Raw genomic sequence first — 16,496 nt, forward strand, 5'->3', positions numbered from 1 at the left:
TGTGTGTGGCCCATCTGTTTATCTGTGAGCATCAAAGCTTTTCATTTTATTTGCATTTTGACTTTTTGTTCTCAATTTCAGTTTAGTTTTAATTATTTTTTAAAGCAGGATTGTTAGTTTAGTTTAGTTTAGTTTTTAGTTTTTTTTTTTAGTTTTTGAAAATGTTATGTTTCAATGTTAGTTTGATTTATTCTTATTTATTTTTTTATTTTTTATTTTTTTGTGATGTGGGGTATTTGTTGGGGGACGAGATTCAAAACAGTCAGAAAAGTATTGTGTAATAAAAACTCAACTCAAAACTCAACTTATGTATGAAATAAACTGACAAAGACAAAAACATAACACATTTTCCTGATAATTTTAGTTTATTTTAGTTCATTTTGTAAACACACAATACAGTTACAGTTAGTTTTTTTCTATAAAGTCTCATTTTTATTTTTATTTCATAACTTTAACCGTTTTGGTGGTGAGACACAAACATGATGCTGATCAGCAGTGAAGGTTTAATTTCAGTTTGCAGTGATAACTTCCTGTATGGAAAAGGTTGAACTGAACAAATCAGATCAGATTTTAATTTGTCTAATATGGTAACTCTCCAGTGTCTCTGTAAAAAATATTAAATGTTATTTAAGCATGAAGTGAGAGAAATCATTAAATACCTATTTCTGTAACTGTATCAATCTCATGATGACGCTGATCGTGCTTTAGATGTTGGAAGCACAAAGAATTAGAAATGCCATGAACAGGTTCTCCATTATTAATGAATTAACCTTAATTAAAATCCCATTTAGTTTCACCAGGTTATGTTGCATTATCTTTGATGTTCTTGTATCTTCTTGAAAAAATATTAAAGTGAGAGAAGAAATAAAATTAATTCTTTCTGCAAATGGAAAGTGGAATTGATCATAATAACGTAAACTCCTCCTCACTTCTCTACACTCAGGGCTTTTGCTGATACAACCTGTCTTGACAGTGGCCAATGTTAGCCAGTCTTAGCAGAATTTAGGTCAGTATTTCTGTGTTATTAATGTCAATGAGTGTTTACCTCCTTTTTTTTTTTTTTTTTTTTTAACTAGAACAACATAGAAAGATCAGTCCTGACCCCAGCAGGCTCTGCCACAGGCCACAGAGCAGGGCAGCCTGTCTGTAACCTGACAAGCAAAACCCAGGGCCCAAAAAAACTGATGTATTAGCCGCTGTTGTTTTGTCCTCATCTACCTTCTCATCTGTGACAGCTGGACAGAATTAGGACACTGTTCAGAGACATTTAGAGAGATTTTAGTTAAGTGATGCAAACTGAAACTATAAAAGTGTGGGGGTGTATGGAAATGATGCCCTCGTCTTAAGCATAATACAAAAGGTGGTTTTTAATGTTTCCTAAAAAACAAACAAAAAAAAAACAAGAGACTGACAGAAAGTCTTTAATGTCGGACTCATGCATTTACACTGTGAAACTCAAAAGACACCTGGAAGATGATTAGTTGCTTCACACATCTTGTGATGAGGTAACAGAAGGTGAGATGCGTTAAATGAAGAAGCTCTGGTGGATGAAAGCAGCGGTGATGATGATGATGATGATGATGATGAACTGGTCAGCAGGACACAACAACCTCAAAAGCTACTTCATGTCAGATGGACTGACCCGCCTCCTTCATGTCTCATCTGTACATCACACACACACACACACACAGTCATTAGTGTGACATTGAGCTGACAGTGTATCTGACTTAAAAGAACAATGCTGAAAACACAGATGTAAATGTATTAACTTCATCTACTAAATCTCTTAAAGTGCAGCTTCACAGAAAACAAAGATTATTCTTCAGCTTTGACATACAGCAGGTAGGTCGCTAAATATATATGTGTGTGTGTATATATATATATATATATATATACCTGTACGACAGCACAACAGCAGGTATTTACATTTACAACATGTCTCAGTATAAACACAGATGTAAATAATAAAATCTAAACAGTCTCAACTCAGTCTTCAAAGTCACTTATTTGCTAGTTCTAGAGCTTTTGACTGAATCATCGGCAGATTAAGTTTGCTCAGAATAAATGGAATTTATTCCGTTAATTCTTGACTCAGAAGCAGTAGGTGTCAGAGAATGAAGACTGCTGCTGATGAAGGCTGAGAGTCAGCTGTGGACCTTGAGCTGAGATTGTTTTATCAGCTGTACAAAGACTGTCTTGAATTCTATTGAAAATTAAGTTTGCAACAGAAGAAGGTGAATCTTTGCACTTATCATGGTCAGTATTCTGTGTACTATTCAAACTAAATTGTTTCAAGATAAAATTTCTGTTGATCATTTTTAAATATTAGCCCTTTCTTTTCCAGTTTAAGGAACAATGTTTTTTTTAACATAAGAATATGAACAGTGACTGACTTTCATGATCAGTCTTAAATATGAAGTGTTAGTGTTAATGTGAGCAGTGGACTGATTGTGTCCTGCAGTCAGAACAATAACAACAGCCCCACTGTCTTCAATGACTAATTAATGTTGACCGTGTGTCTGTGCCAATGATACAAATACTGTCAGTAAAGTTATTAAACCTGAAGCATGTTACAGGCTGTCCACACACACACACACACACACACACACACACACACACAACATACCATCAGTGCCAGTGTAAGCTAACACAAGCTGATACCCAGCATGACTGTGTGGGGCACATCTGAGCTGATTCACATCATACAGCATTAATGTGACACACACAGACACACACACACACAGTCACAAAGTGTTGTGTTGTGATCATGGTTAGATCAACACAGACAGAACCAGCTGTTAATATCAGTCAGTAACAATGGTTTATTAGGAGGGGTTAAAGTGGACCGGAACAATCCGGGTATGTGTTTTGTCTCACACACACACACACACACACACACACACACACACACACAGGCGGGAGGGATGCCCCTCCCTGCAGATCATCACCCAAGGTGATGGTCCTTTCAACTTTATTGTTGCAGAAGAAGAGAGGCCCTGTTAATCCAGAAGCAGAGCTCTATGGTTTACATGTAAATGTATGAGTTCTTTCGTTCTTTATAAAGATCAGCTCTATAGAAAAGAGCAGAGGAGCAGAATTGTTTTGACCAGCGTGAAGAAATAAAAGACACAGAGACTTTGTCCAGTCCAACTCTGTGACGTATCCCAGTGAGCAGCAGCACTGGTGGACCGTCCCTGCATCACCCCCCTCTGTGTGCCCATGATCCTGGGTGTGCTGCCTGTTCCAGGACACGTGGTCTTTTAAAAATACAAATATGAATGTTTCAGGTTAACTTAGCACAAGTAATGTAAGCTGGAACGACAGGGTACCAAGCCAGCTAGCAGCGCAGAGTAGCACATAGCCTAGCTTCTTAGCTTGGTAGCTTCAAGCTAGGTGGGTGTGTTGTAGTGTAGTGTAATATTTTGGATTAGCTGGGAGTTGGGTGGAGTCTGGCACATCAAATCAGTTTCCTTTAATTCTAAGAGTCTCTGTCCTCTAACAAAAACACAGTGATAGTGTGATGCTGGGTCACTTAGGATGGTGGACTATTATTGCTGAGATGTTCCCTTTGATCTTTTTTGTCAATGATCTGTGCAGTGCCGTACTTTCGCCGGTCGCCAGTCTCAACCCTTTTAGTTGCTGCAGAAAATGGAAGTGCTCTGAGTAAGGCTCCTTTTATTTAATGCTGTCTGAAACACAGCTGCTTTGTTCATTTTGTCACATATTTCTTTCTGATTTCTCCTCTTTTGATTTGTGGAGGATTTGGTGCACATGAATGCACGTGACTGTTTGTGCTCAATGATTTTTTTTTTGCAGTAATCACAACTGTGCACTGAGGTTGTTGGACAACAGTACACGACTGCCACTCAGGTTTCAGCTGGTGCTAAAAATGAAAGGCTATTTCTTTGTCTTTTCCTCTTTACTAGTTAATGTAGAGACTCGAGAAGAAATGAGTGAATTCACTGAGCTGCTCAAAATCTTGCAGCATGGAATGCTTTCTTGCATGTTAGTGCATGAATCGAGGTTGTGCATCATTACATTTACTCATGTGACAGATGCTTTCCTCCACAGAGACTCAGTGAGGTGGATCAGTTTCAGCTTCAGGTCAGTAGAGACTCAGTGTCAGGACTCAGTTCTGTTTAACCAGTGGAGGAGATCAGGTGAAGTGAACTGAGAGTCACAGTCAGAGCTAGTTAGACATGTGAGGGTGTTAGCGGTGTTAGGAGAGGAGGTGCTCTCTGAAGAGAGGAGGCTTGAAGACAGAGAGAGGGGAGACGCCCCTGCTCTGACAGAATTAATCAACACACCTTAAATATCAATATGACAACTGTGACCATGAAATCCCACTTCAACACATGTTTATTAGCATCATCATTACACGGCTATCAACATGCCTTTCAGGTGACATAGTGTGGTCAAACATACAGTGTGCACAGTACAAACATTTAAAGTTAGTATAAAAACGTGAAAAGCATCAGCAGTTAGACAAAAGCTAAGGTTAGACAAAACCAAAAAACACCTTATTACAAATTCTTTACAAAAACTGTCTTGGATTAGACAAGTGCTAATGTGATTATGAAACAGCAGGATATGTTTAAGTTTGACACCAAAATGAAAACCGCATCACACCTCAGACTTCATTTAGTAAAGACCTCAGTTTTTATATCAATTTGCTAAAATGTCACACTTGTATATTCTCTGGCCAGCTTAGCATAAGCAGTGTTAGTCAATTAAAATAATTGAATTTGCTGTTATTTATTTGAGTACCACAGGGTGTCTCTGAATCCTACTTCGGAAAAACTGTACTACAGTATATATATGAAACAGCACTATACAATATTACAAAAGCACCTTAAATATCATAGACATTTTAGCTGAAACTGAGGCATCTCTGCTCCTCGAGTCATTATAGCTGCTCATCATTGTGAACACGCTGACACCAGCAGAGGGAGCCAAAGGAGAGCAGGTTACCAGAGTCAAGCCCTGAGCACAAGTTTATCAGCTGCATCAGTTTTATACATTTATACAAGTTTGGAGTTCTTCAATGTGTGTGAAGTTAATGCTTTCAACACTGTGCTGCACATTTGCATTTATTTACTAAAAGTATAATATAGATTTATTTGAAACAGCAGAGAAGTGCATGAGGAATTTCTTCTTCTGCAGTGAAAACTGGTCCTGAGCACAGCACATGACCTTTGCTATGGATGAAAATACAACCTTTAAGCCACAATCACACATCTTTGCTTTCCAAACTGCATGAACTGAGCTTCCAGACACTACCTGGTTTATCACCTTACAACCCTCTGAAGGCTAATATGTTAGCAAATGATTGGTTATATATACACGCAGGAAAAATATCTAGCTCTTTAGCTGCTAAGCTAATGTTTACCAGCTAGCTACAGACGCTACATCCACACTACTATGTTCTAAGTTTTAAAACTCATCTCTTCTGCGACGTCTCCTCCTCCGTCCACACTTCTCCAGACTTTTTGACAACCTAAAACAGAGACTTTCAGAAACACTGCTGGACCCATGTTGCAGTGATGTAGACGCCCACGTGGCTCCTGATTGGGTCTTATCTGCCACAACTACCAGTGTTAAAAGCAACATGGGTAATGAATTACAAGTGTTACTGACCTTTTGTGTTTGCTACCAGCTGCTGTTCAGTTACAGTTAAACTCTATAACTGTTTTTACTGTTCCTCCTTCAGAGGATTTTCTGCAACTAATCAGCTGCAGAGGAGACGATCTGCTTCCTATTTACATTGACTCGTGAACTCGACTTAGTATGGACAGAGATTGTTTTCATTTTAAAATGTGTGGATGTACCCTGACTGTGTCCGCCTGCTGTGCAGAGCTGAGCAGGTAGTTTACCGAGCTTTCTACTGATGAGAGCGGTGAGACAGAACCATATCGTTCACTGTTACATGAAACTAAAACAGTTTGATCACAGGCTAAAAGAGAGCTGCAGGATTACTGTGAATTTTCCATTCACATCACTGTAAATGATCCCTGCGTCATCACCTGTAGTCATCTGATTCAGCATTCAGGACCAAGACCATCGATCTCTCAGGGAATAACTAATGCAAAACCTTAAGAATGTGCAAGTTTACAACAGGGCGCAATCTGAGTTCTTATCTTATCAACAAACTGTCCCTGCTGTTGCAAATCTAGTTACCCATGTCGGAGGAATGGTGCCATGATGCTGATTTCAGTTGGTGAGTTGCAGCATCCAACCTTATTCTCAGATACCTCAACAGTTCAGTTAATGTTGAGCATGGCTGCGTGAAACCGATTAGTCTGTGCAGTTAATGGTGAGGTGAGCAGACTGATGACGCTGGCCACGTGCATGAGTTAGTGCCGTTAGCAGACAGTACAGCAGGGTTTGTGTTTTTTCTGAATGTTCTTGATGCCTGGTCTCACCTGTCTCTCTGTCCGTCTGTCTCCAGATCCCTCCACACGCCCCCCACCTCCATTGGCTTCTTTTGAAAAGATGTTGACGCCCGGCTGGGCATGGCTCCTCTTCTCATTCATGTTGATGTCCTCACCATTTTCTTCACTGTCCTCGAGGATGACCAGCTCGGCCTTCAGAGAGCCCTCAAACTCCTGACCCCGCCCACTGTCGTCCTGTGCCGTCTGGAAGCCCATGAAGATGGCTGTGATCGGCTCAGTTGTTTCCATGGCATTAAGGATGGTGTAAGGGGTGTCGTCTCCATACAGGGGGGAGGGTACTCTGTCAGAGGGGGTGGGGCCAGGGTACGGAGCAGTGGATTGGTAGGTGGGTGGGCTGTAACCGTAAAGTTCTTCTTCATCAACCCTGATGTAATCAGTGAGGGGAATATAATTGGCTGGAGTGTAGCAGAGCTGCGGTTGGTAGGCTGACACTGCTTCCTGGTCATGTGATCTGGGTGGAGGGCAGCCATTGGGTCTGACTCCATTGACCCTGCTACTGCTCCTGATGAAGCTGCTGCTGTGGTGCAAAGCAGGCCGATGATCCTGAATACTGTGACAGTTTCTCACCTGGTAAGAACTGTAGGGACGGTTGCCTTGGTGAAATCCCACCCCCTTGTTGTTTCCAAGGTGATAACCTTCCCTCAGGTTGCTTTGGTTGTGTCTCTCTTCCAGCCTACTGTAAAGGTTTCCCTGGTGACCATAGCGATGCTGATCCTGTGGTTTTCTCTGCCAGCTGAAGTCTGTCTCAGCTGTGCTGTTACCAAGGATGCGGTTACCTTGACATCCTCCCTGGTTTCTGAAGTCACACCCCTCCACTCTCTCATCTGGGTAGCTGTAGAAACAGTGGTTCTCTCTTCTGCTGGAGTTTTGGTGGTGGTTTTGGTAGTTTACTTGGCGATGCGCTGTGGCACTTCTCACCAGGTGTTCCACTTCGTTTGCTGACAGCTCAGAAACACGGGTCTGGTCATGTGACCCCTAAAAAAGAAAGGATGTATGGGTCATTATGAGGAGAACACAAAGAGAGGCCAATGTTACAAGCAGATGATCTTGGGAAAGCAAATCAGGGAGGGGCCCAGCTGGAAGTAAAACAAGGAAAAGGAAAAGTGGATCATGGTATCCGACAGTTTACACATCATCTGTGTTTTTTCATTGCCAATGACATCAAACTATATGTGTCCATAAAATCCACATCCACCAGCAGTCTGGCATCTTTAAAGATCTAAATACAAGACACATGATGAGCTAAATAATCAGCCAACACCATGACTGAGTGTTTCCACCTTGAACTGCAGTGAACCAATGACAGTCTCATAAAAACAGATTCAGACAGTCAGGGATTCATACATCATAGAACCTAAGGAACCAATCCTGTTGACTTGTGGGGATGGGGGGTGGGGCTAAATACACCTGAAATGTTGTCAGTACAGAGAGTAGCATTAGCACAACCACTAACACTGTGTCAGCCACTGCCAGTTACAAGCTAACAAACAACATAAACTAATAAAAAATGCTAACTATGCTAACTGTTGAGTCTCTCTGATGTTTCCTCCTCTAACCATCTTGATACTCTCTGCTCTTCCACCTGGACACCTGGAGCCAGCAGGTGGGGGGAGGGGTCAAGGCCTGATCCAGGTTTCTCAATCAGGAAGTCAGAATAGATGAGCTTCAGACCAGTTTTTTTTCACTTTTTATGATGGAAAACCACGTTAAACAAAATATTAATCAGGATCTTTACAAAGTTTAAAACATGTCTGGAGAGGTTCTCTTTGACTCCAATATAATATATATTTATATACTATATAGTATGTTATATTTATATACTTCTGATTCAGTCTGTTTTTATCAGCTTTGTGTTGTTTCCACAGTTTTTATAATTCTCTGATTTGGAGAAAGTTATCAATGCTTTTACCTTCTCCAGAAGGGATTGTTGTAACTCTCTTTTTAAGCCCCTGAGTGAAGCCAACTCACACTTGCATGTTTCACAGCACACTGCAGCCAGACTGTCAACAGAAACTTCTATTTAGCCTCTTTGCACCGGCTTCCACTTGATTTAAGAATGGATGTTGTGGTTTTACTCATTACTTCTAAAGCCCTCCAGGTCTGACTTGAGCATACACTTAACTTATATACCTGCACTCAACTTCACACTCAACAATCTTGCAACAAAGTTCACAGTTCCCCAGTGTGAACTAAAACCAAAGGAGATGGTGCTTTTCCTGCTGCTGCCCCCAAACTCAGCAACAGTCTTCCTGTTGAACTTCCACCTGCTACCTCAGTCACTTCCTTTAAATCTTTGTCTTAATTCATGCAACTTTTAACCTTTAACTACTTTGTGATGTACCAATCATTTATCATTTATGTTATTGTTTTTTTGTGTGAAACAATGTGTAACACTGTTTTAAGTTCTACACAAATAAAGACTACAATAATTATTATTGATGATAATACCTGTTGTGAGTTCAGAGCATAGACACACTTCCTGCTGTCCTCGTAAACCTTGAGCCCGCCGTGTTGCTGTAACTCCTCAGGAGGAACAGTCGCCGTGGAGAGGACGGTGTTCTCCCCCGTCAGCAGGTTTTTAGTCACACTGATCTCCATAGCAAACACAGCTGAGACACACAGGGAAGACAGTTAGTCCATGTTACTGTGAGTTCATGCTGGTCCAACATCATATCTGCTTCAATGATAACCTCTGACCTCTGCAGGTTCAGCTGCTGCTCTTTGCTAATTGTTTAACAACCATCTCCACCTAAAGTCTTCAAAGTGTCCCTGCCTCTCTTAGTCCTCTAGCACCACAACCCGATATTTAACATTCAGCCCCTGTTTGATTGAATGGTGGATCTGATCCAGTGTTACAGTGCACTCCACTGGTTCATATGATTCACGTTCACAGAAACAACAATCCCCTGTCCACTGTTCACCCACAGGCTCAGCATGTTCTACACAGTAAAAATGTACAGCTTCCGTTTGATGCTAGCGAGGTTAGCTTACATTTGTCCAGCAACAAGCAACTAAGGCCCTGTTTAGACAAAGTGTCAACCCACTGTGACTTCACCCAATAGTTTGTAAACTCTCATTTTGAAGCCTCCAATTTGTAATTTGTTCGTCGCCATCTTGGTTTTTTGAAACCAGAAGAAACCAAATTTGGAGGAGAAGGTGGAGCTGAGGAGGAGTGAGGGGTGGATCTGACCTGCTCTGTCCTCTATCCTGATTGTGTAGTACAGTCTGTCAATCACATGGTAGACCCGTCCTAATGTATCCCGTTTTATGGTCTATTTTATGGTCTATTTGGACTAAATGGACCAGTGTTCATTTTAAAAAATGAACATCATGTTGTTTTGCAGAAGCATCATAAACTCATCAGGAAAACGTTTACTGAGGTAATAAATCAAGTGAGAAGTAGAGACATTTTCTCATAGACTTCAGTACAATCAGACGTCTTTCTACAACCAGTGGCTGCCCCCTGATGGTCATTAGATAGATGCAGCTTTAAGACTCTTCAGCATTGGCTTCACTTTTCAGACCCAGAGTCTACATTCAGATTTATAAACAGTCTGTGGTTCAGACGTGTTCACACCTGGTGGACACACAAGTGGACAGCTCTAAGTTCAGGTGGGAACACACCCAAGACGCATTGAGGACGTATTTGATATCCAATTACTCTGCCACACTCTGATTAGTCCCAACACAGTCTCATAATGAACCTAAAATATTTTAAGATAAAACCTTTCATTGTAGAGCTGTGATTCGCTCAACCCCTCCACGCCCCGCTCTCTCTCTCTCTTTCTCATGAACACATTGACAACAAACCCAATTGGCTAAAACCAACATCGCTTTGGTGTTTATTTACATATAGAGCAGGGAAGTGAGATCTGATCTGGTCAGCGGAGACATATGTGGAGACAGATGTTAAAGCCAGGTGTGAACAGGACCTGAGGTAAACCACAAACCTTTCAGACACATTTCAAGTTTCTAAATACTCAAAATTTCAGTTTACAGTTTTACAGGGGATGAATCATAACATACATAACCTGAGAGAACAATGTGCTTTAGTTGACTTTACAAAAAAGTGTAAAAATGATCTCACTCTTTCTTGGTGTGTTTGGCTCAGTGTGATTATTGGCTGGTGGAGAAAGGGATTCTGGGACATCAGGGATCACCGTGGCAACCTGTACTGGTTCTGTGGGACAGAAAACAAACCTGTGAACATGGATTCATTCTTTGTGTCGGTTACATCAGTTACATTAATGCCACGACTTACCAGGAACAAAGTTTTCCTGAGCCTCCTGGAGAACAAACACAGAAGAGTCAGAGCAGTGTGAAGGGAGTACAGTGCCGTGTGTGTGTGTGTGTGTGTGTGTGTGTGTGTGTGTGTGTGTGTGTGTGTGTGTGTACCTTAATGATTTCCTCAGGACTTCTCTCCACAGCCTTCAGTCTGTTGAGTATGAAGCTCTCGTTGGTGGAGATAAGAGACTCCTGTTGCTCCAGAGTCTCCACCTCCATCTCCATCCTGGAGGATCAGAGGAGATCAGCAGGTCACACTAGTGTATGTATGTGTGTGTGTGTGTGTGTGTGTGTGTGTGTGTGTGTGTGTGTGTGTCTATGGTGTGTGTTTGTAGTTTGTACCTCCGGATGTTGAGCTGCAGAACGCTGGTCTGCTGCTGGTCAAACAGAAGGCTCTGGTGCCGAGGGGAGTCTGCTGCATTGTGGGAAGCGGAGTCCTGTAGCAGCCACTGGTCCCTCAGAGCTTTTTTCTGTTGGTGTCACAGGACAGACGGACACAGGCTTCAGTACTGTGCATCATCAAACAGACTAATAATGATGACGTGTGGACGGACAGATGGACAGCGATTACTGCAGGCTTCATGCTAATGAGAGATAATACTCATCCATCCACTCATCTGCTGTAACTGCTGACCATTCATTCAGATAAATACAAGTGTGTTGAACCTTCAGATGCTGTAGTTTGAGTTTCTCTTGGTCCAGCTCCAGCTTCTTCTGTCTAATGTCTTCCTGAATGTGGTGCTTCTCCTAATGTGTCAGGACAAACAGACAAACGGTTACAGGTAACAGACTAATGCAGGTGTAGGTGATATTAATGAATGTTTATTGTGGACAGCTTTGGCTACAAAGCCTGAGTGAAGCGTTACAGTGATGGCCTGGAGCCTCTCCTTCAGCAGGTCAGACTCCTCCATGCTGCCTCAGGCCTGACAGAGAGAGAAAGAGAAAGAGAAAGAGAAAGAGAAAGAGAAAGAGAAAGAGAGAGAGAGAGAGAGAGAGAGAGAGAGAGAGAGAGAGAGAACAAGAATGAGAACAGGAATGAGGAGGAAATGGACGAGAAAAGAGAGAAATTTATCAAACACCTTTTTCCACAGTTCCATATCAAAATTAAGGAATTCTGCACTGAAATACAAGATTAACTCATTAATGTAGAGCACTGGTTCTCAAAAATAACGCTTCTCAGAGCACTTTTTATTTTAATGATAAACAGCGAACATTCAGGACTGAACTGAAAACAGAGGGAGCTCTGTTCTTCTTTTTGTTTTAGACGAGTGAAAGATGTTGATCACTTGTCAATTCACCATCTGTCTCTTGACTCTTTCCTTTTCATTCTTCCTGTTGCTAACAACTTTGATTCTCCAGTTTTTTTGCCATGGATGAATTTTACTGCACAATCAGACTGACAACAAACAAGTATAAAAGTTCCAATCATTGGCTAATATAAGAAAAAAGAAAAAAAAACAATGAAAGTTTTTAAACATTTCTAATGTTTTTAAAGGTTGTTTAGCTTTAAAACATTTAAAATCATTATTTTATTTTATTTTGTTTTTTTAATGTATTACATTTTTTCACCAAAAACGTTTTGCAAATTATTTGATCAATAACTTTGTTAGAGGGAAGACAGCAGTTTGTGGTCACTGAGTCCAGAATCATACTGATCTCACTGTACTCTACTGTATCTCAGTGTTGTTCTTCAATCTACGGTAAAAATTCTAGCATTTATGTTAATTAAGTGAAACAAGCATCAAAAGACAACAACAAGAAAATATTAATATAATCACTCTTAATGATTGGACCACAATAGTCACATTGCACAGTTAAAGACTATAAAATCAGTGTAATGTGTAATATTTACAAAACAGCAGCAAACGTCACATAAAATATTGATTGAATAATCATTACAGCCCAGTTAACAGCCAACTGAACACAGATAAAACAAATTTAAGTCACACCAAGAGAAATAGGAGAAATAATTGTCCAACCCAGTCTTAATAAACACCACATCCAAGTCCAACATTTGTTCACTTCTTCTCAATGCAATACATTTTACATCTGTGGCTGAAAAATCTAAATTACATTTGGCTCTGACACATGTTTTTGCACATTTGAAGATCACTGGCTTTAAAACTACTACTATTCAAGTGTGATCCACTTTACTGTAACACTGTATATTCAACCTGCTGAGGAACCACTCACGTTTACTTCAGAGACATGCATATGCAGAGCTGACACAGGTCCAGCTCATTCAAGCACATCAAATGGTCACTGATATCTGTGTGTGTGTATTACAGTATGTTACGCTGAAGAAACACGTCATATAGATGCAGGCTATCAATGCTTTGTGCAGTTGCTGCATTTGAAGACACTAAATGTTGTACAGTATGTTTTCTACTGAGGTTTAGTCACTTGAACTGGTCATGTGAGAGCAGGTGCCTGAAAACAGTGCAGTGTTGGTATTAATAGAGGAGGGTGGTGTCTAGTCCAGTGGTTCTCAAACCTGTTCACATCACGGACCCTAAACTGACACAAATTAGACCACAGACCCACATCTGAGAAGATTTCAGCTTTTACATGTTTTATTACCGAAAGTGTTCGAAACCAGAACAGTCACACACACTGTCATTGTGGAAACGAATTATTCCCCTTTCTGCTAGGGACCCCCAAGAACCCCCTCAAGGACCACTGGGGACCCCACTTTGAGAACCACTGTTCTAGACATCAGGATCAGTATCCCAGCACCCAATTCTGGTCTGAATGCTGCTTTGAACCTTTGTGTACCCAGACCAGATGATCATAAAACACTGGTTTATCAACATTTCTGTGCACAATGTTAAAGATACACAAAACCACATGAATATACACAGTGGGCACAGCAGCTTCTTCCTGTGCTCAGCTAGAGTGCTCCAGCACGACGATGACCCTGATGACCCTGATGACTCTGAGGAACTTGAGGTCATCGTTACTGTTACTGCAAACAGCCTGAGCTGTGTCCTCACTGTCAGTGCATTAACTCAGGAGACGACTGTCTGACAGGTCCCTGATTTACAAGAGTCTGCTTTAACTACAGCTGCTGTATGTGTGTGTGTGTGTGTGTGTGTGCCACGCAGGCTCTCAGTTAGTGTTTTGATGATTCTGTATCATGTTTTAGCTGTATCATCATATTTCTAGTTGAACTGGTTTTATGTACAGCATATTAGTATTATTATCATCATTTACAGTCGGTCACTGTGGTCACATGTTGGTGTTTTATGTTCATACTGTCACATAAACCTGGAGGAGTGAAACCGTGACAGCTGCTGTACTGGGGTCCTCACTACATGGAGGAGATCTATGACCTCCTGGCTTTTTATACACTGTGGGGTCAAATCTCTTATTCATATCCAGTGGGTCAGTGGGCCGTCTGCTGGGGGGAGTGTTGTCACTGCCTTGTTGTGGTTTTACATGTTTTTGTCGATAGTTGAAAAAATACATTCCTAATGGATGAATGTGCTTCCTTTCATTCTTTACGTCCCACTGTGATTCTGATTGGTTTTACTAATTATCAAACTTCAGTGCAGCCCTGCCTGTGCAGGGTTCAAAGTTTAATTTAAGGCTTTTAAACTAAAGTCAATCATCATCATCAAAACAAAGTATGAAAATATGAGGCAGACATGCTGCAGAAAACATCCCCCCATGATGAGGCTTCCTCCTCCAAACTGAACTGACTTCTTCACACACTTTGGGTTTGGTCGTTCCACAGTTTAACACTGAACATGTTTCTGACCCAACTACTTGCTCTCATCACTTCTCACTCTGTTCAGTGCAGAATCAGAAAACCTATTCCATCTGCAGTGTCCAGACGAATCTCCATCCAGAGTCTCACCATCGTCCTGTCTGACCAGCATTTCTTGAAGACTTGAATGAATTGAAAAACTTCAATATTGTAGAAAGTGTATTCATAACACTGTCCATGCAAAGTGTTTATTGTCAGTTTTGATTTAGAAACATTATCATCATCATCATCATCATCATCATCATCATTAGTTTATCTAACAGATTCAGTTGTTATTTATTCAACTGTAAACACCCAGGTGCAGAACACATTTAAAAATACCTGGGAAGCTCTTTAGGTTCATTTCCCACTCTGCAGAGTCAGTGCATGTAGGAGCCAGAGACGCCGTGTGTCTAATATAGATATGGGTCAGGGGGGTTTATAGCAGGGGTTCAGAGACGTATAAAGGGGTCGGGGGGGTGGACCATAAACATACACATTTACCGCTTCTATTTCCAGGTCACCTTTTGCTGAGTTAAAACCCAGTTAACTGTTCTAACATATGTATACTTTGAATTATCCAGGTATTCTGCCAATGCATGTGTACAAAATCAACATTTATCAACAATGTGACTTAAAGCTGAACACACAGTATTCTAACATGTCATTACCCACTACGTCCTCTTCACAAACCTCTCTGTCCACATTATTCTGCCCTAACTCCCACAAACAAGCTGCGAGCCTGCAGCCTGAGGCAGGGGCTTAACTGACCCACCCCCAGTCACACACACAATCAGTCAGACAGCTCTCTATTTATCATGTGCTAACTCCAGTGAAAACACGTTTGTCAACCTGCATGTCAGTAATAAGTGAACCTGTCAGTCAGTCAGTCAGCCAGTCAACCAGTCAGTAAAGTAGTGGGTAAACTGAGCTAATCTGCTCATGAGGTAGTTAATCTGTGTAAACCATCTGTCTGCCAGCTCTGCACAGTTACAGCGACCATGTACTCAATACCTGCTATCTGAAAAACCTGATCACTTTATTTTCTGTGCGAATTAGAATAAATAGTTCTCTGATATTGCTATGGATCTCACTGCAGTGAGCTGTGTTCCACTGTCATGTTTTATGAGCAGCATTTTGTCCAACTTGCAACAACAATGCACAGGGAGCCTGCAGAGTCCTGACAGATGATATTTTCATCCTGTGTGCACAACATACAGATTTTGTGCAAAGAAAACAATAAATATCTTGTGCACAATATGTTCTGTAACCTTTGGAGGCTCCATGCATTTCAAGAGTTACAAGCATCTGATGTAGGAGTGTTTTCTCAATCCACAAATGACCACAGATTCTTTCCATTTACCTAAAAATATGAAATCCATCAAACTCTGATAAATGTTTTACATGCACCACACCAAGAACTGCACACAAGTGTCAAGACGAGGTAATAAAATCTGCAAGTTCTGTTTAATTGACTAAAAGTCTGGGAATCCGTGCACAGACTCACACTCTTGCTCAGTACTCGAATCCTAGAACGGTGCACAACTGCAAAAGGTACCAGTCCTAAATCCTCTGTGAAGAATATGAGTGACACACTGTGCTGAGGTGACTTCAGTTCAGTCCTGAGAGTCTGTGTGAAGTCAGTTTACACGTCTGGAGACAGGACTTCGCCTGAGTGAACAGAGCTGAGGTGAAAGTTCGACGTGCTGTTACCTGCCAGGAGGTCGGAGGAGGCCGCGGCTCTGACCCCGCCGACACGGGCTGAAGCTTTCACAGCGTCCGTCTGTGCTGCTCCTTCCTGTCGGTGCTCAGTGTGTCAGCGACAGACACACAACATTTATGTTATTTTAAACCCACCACCACTGTCCAGATGATGTGGCTGCGAGTTAGAAAACTACAAATCAAATGCAACAGTTGGAGGAGCAGCGTTTTACAGGTGAAGATAACTAAAGAACCGGACTCTTCACTAACACTGCCGCCGTAAGACACGCACTCCGCCCGGCGCAGCCAGC

The 16,496-nt window shown here is 41.4% G+C and overlaps 1 protein-coding gene across 2 annotated transcripts; it reads right to left on the minus strand.

Moving 5' to 3' along the window:
• Window positions 1-342: 342 nt before the first annotated feature.
• On the minus strand, window positions 343-16,496 carry LOC139629050 (palmdelphin-like). 2 transcript variants are annotated; one of them, XM_071491398.1, is made up of 10 exons: window positions 16,198-16,496; window positions 11,603-11,659; window positions 11,403-11,483; window positions 11,079-11,206; window positions 10,848-10,962; window positions 10,714-10,738; window positions 10,540-10,632; window positions 8,901-9,061; window positions 6,423-7,427; window positions 343-1,662 (listed from the first exon to the last, which is right to left on the minus strand). In XM_071491398.1, the coding sequence occupies exons 2-10, from the start codon at window positions 11,645-11,647 to the stop codon at window positions 1,624-1,626; spliced, it is 1,692 nt and encodes a 563-aa protein (XP_071347499.1). In that variant the 5' UTR covers window positions 11,648-11,659; window positions 16,198-16,496; the 3' UTR covers window positions 343-1,623. The 2 variants fall into 2 exon arrangements, with proteins under 2 accessions (XP_071347499.1, XP_071347498.1); XM_071491397.1 differs by lacking the exon at window positions 343-1,662 and having other exon boundaries at window positions 4,342-7,427; window positions 16,198-16,495.

The sequence above is a fragment of the Trachinotus anak genome, unplaced genomic scaffold, assembly GCF_046630095.1.
Source record: "Trachinotus anak isolate AG129_WGS33_773 ecotype Australia unplaced genomic scaffold, CSIRO_AGI_Tana_v1 ptg000012l, whole genome shotgun sequence".
NCBI classification, from domain to species: domain Eukaryota; kingdom Metazoa; phylum Chordata; class Actinopteri; order Carangiformes; family Carangidae; genus Trachinotus; species Trachinotus anak.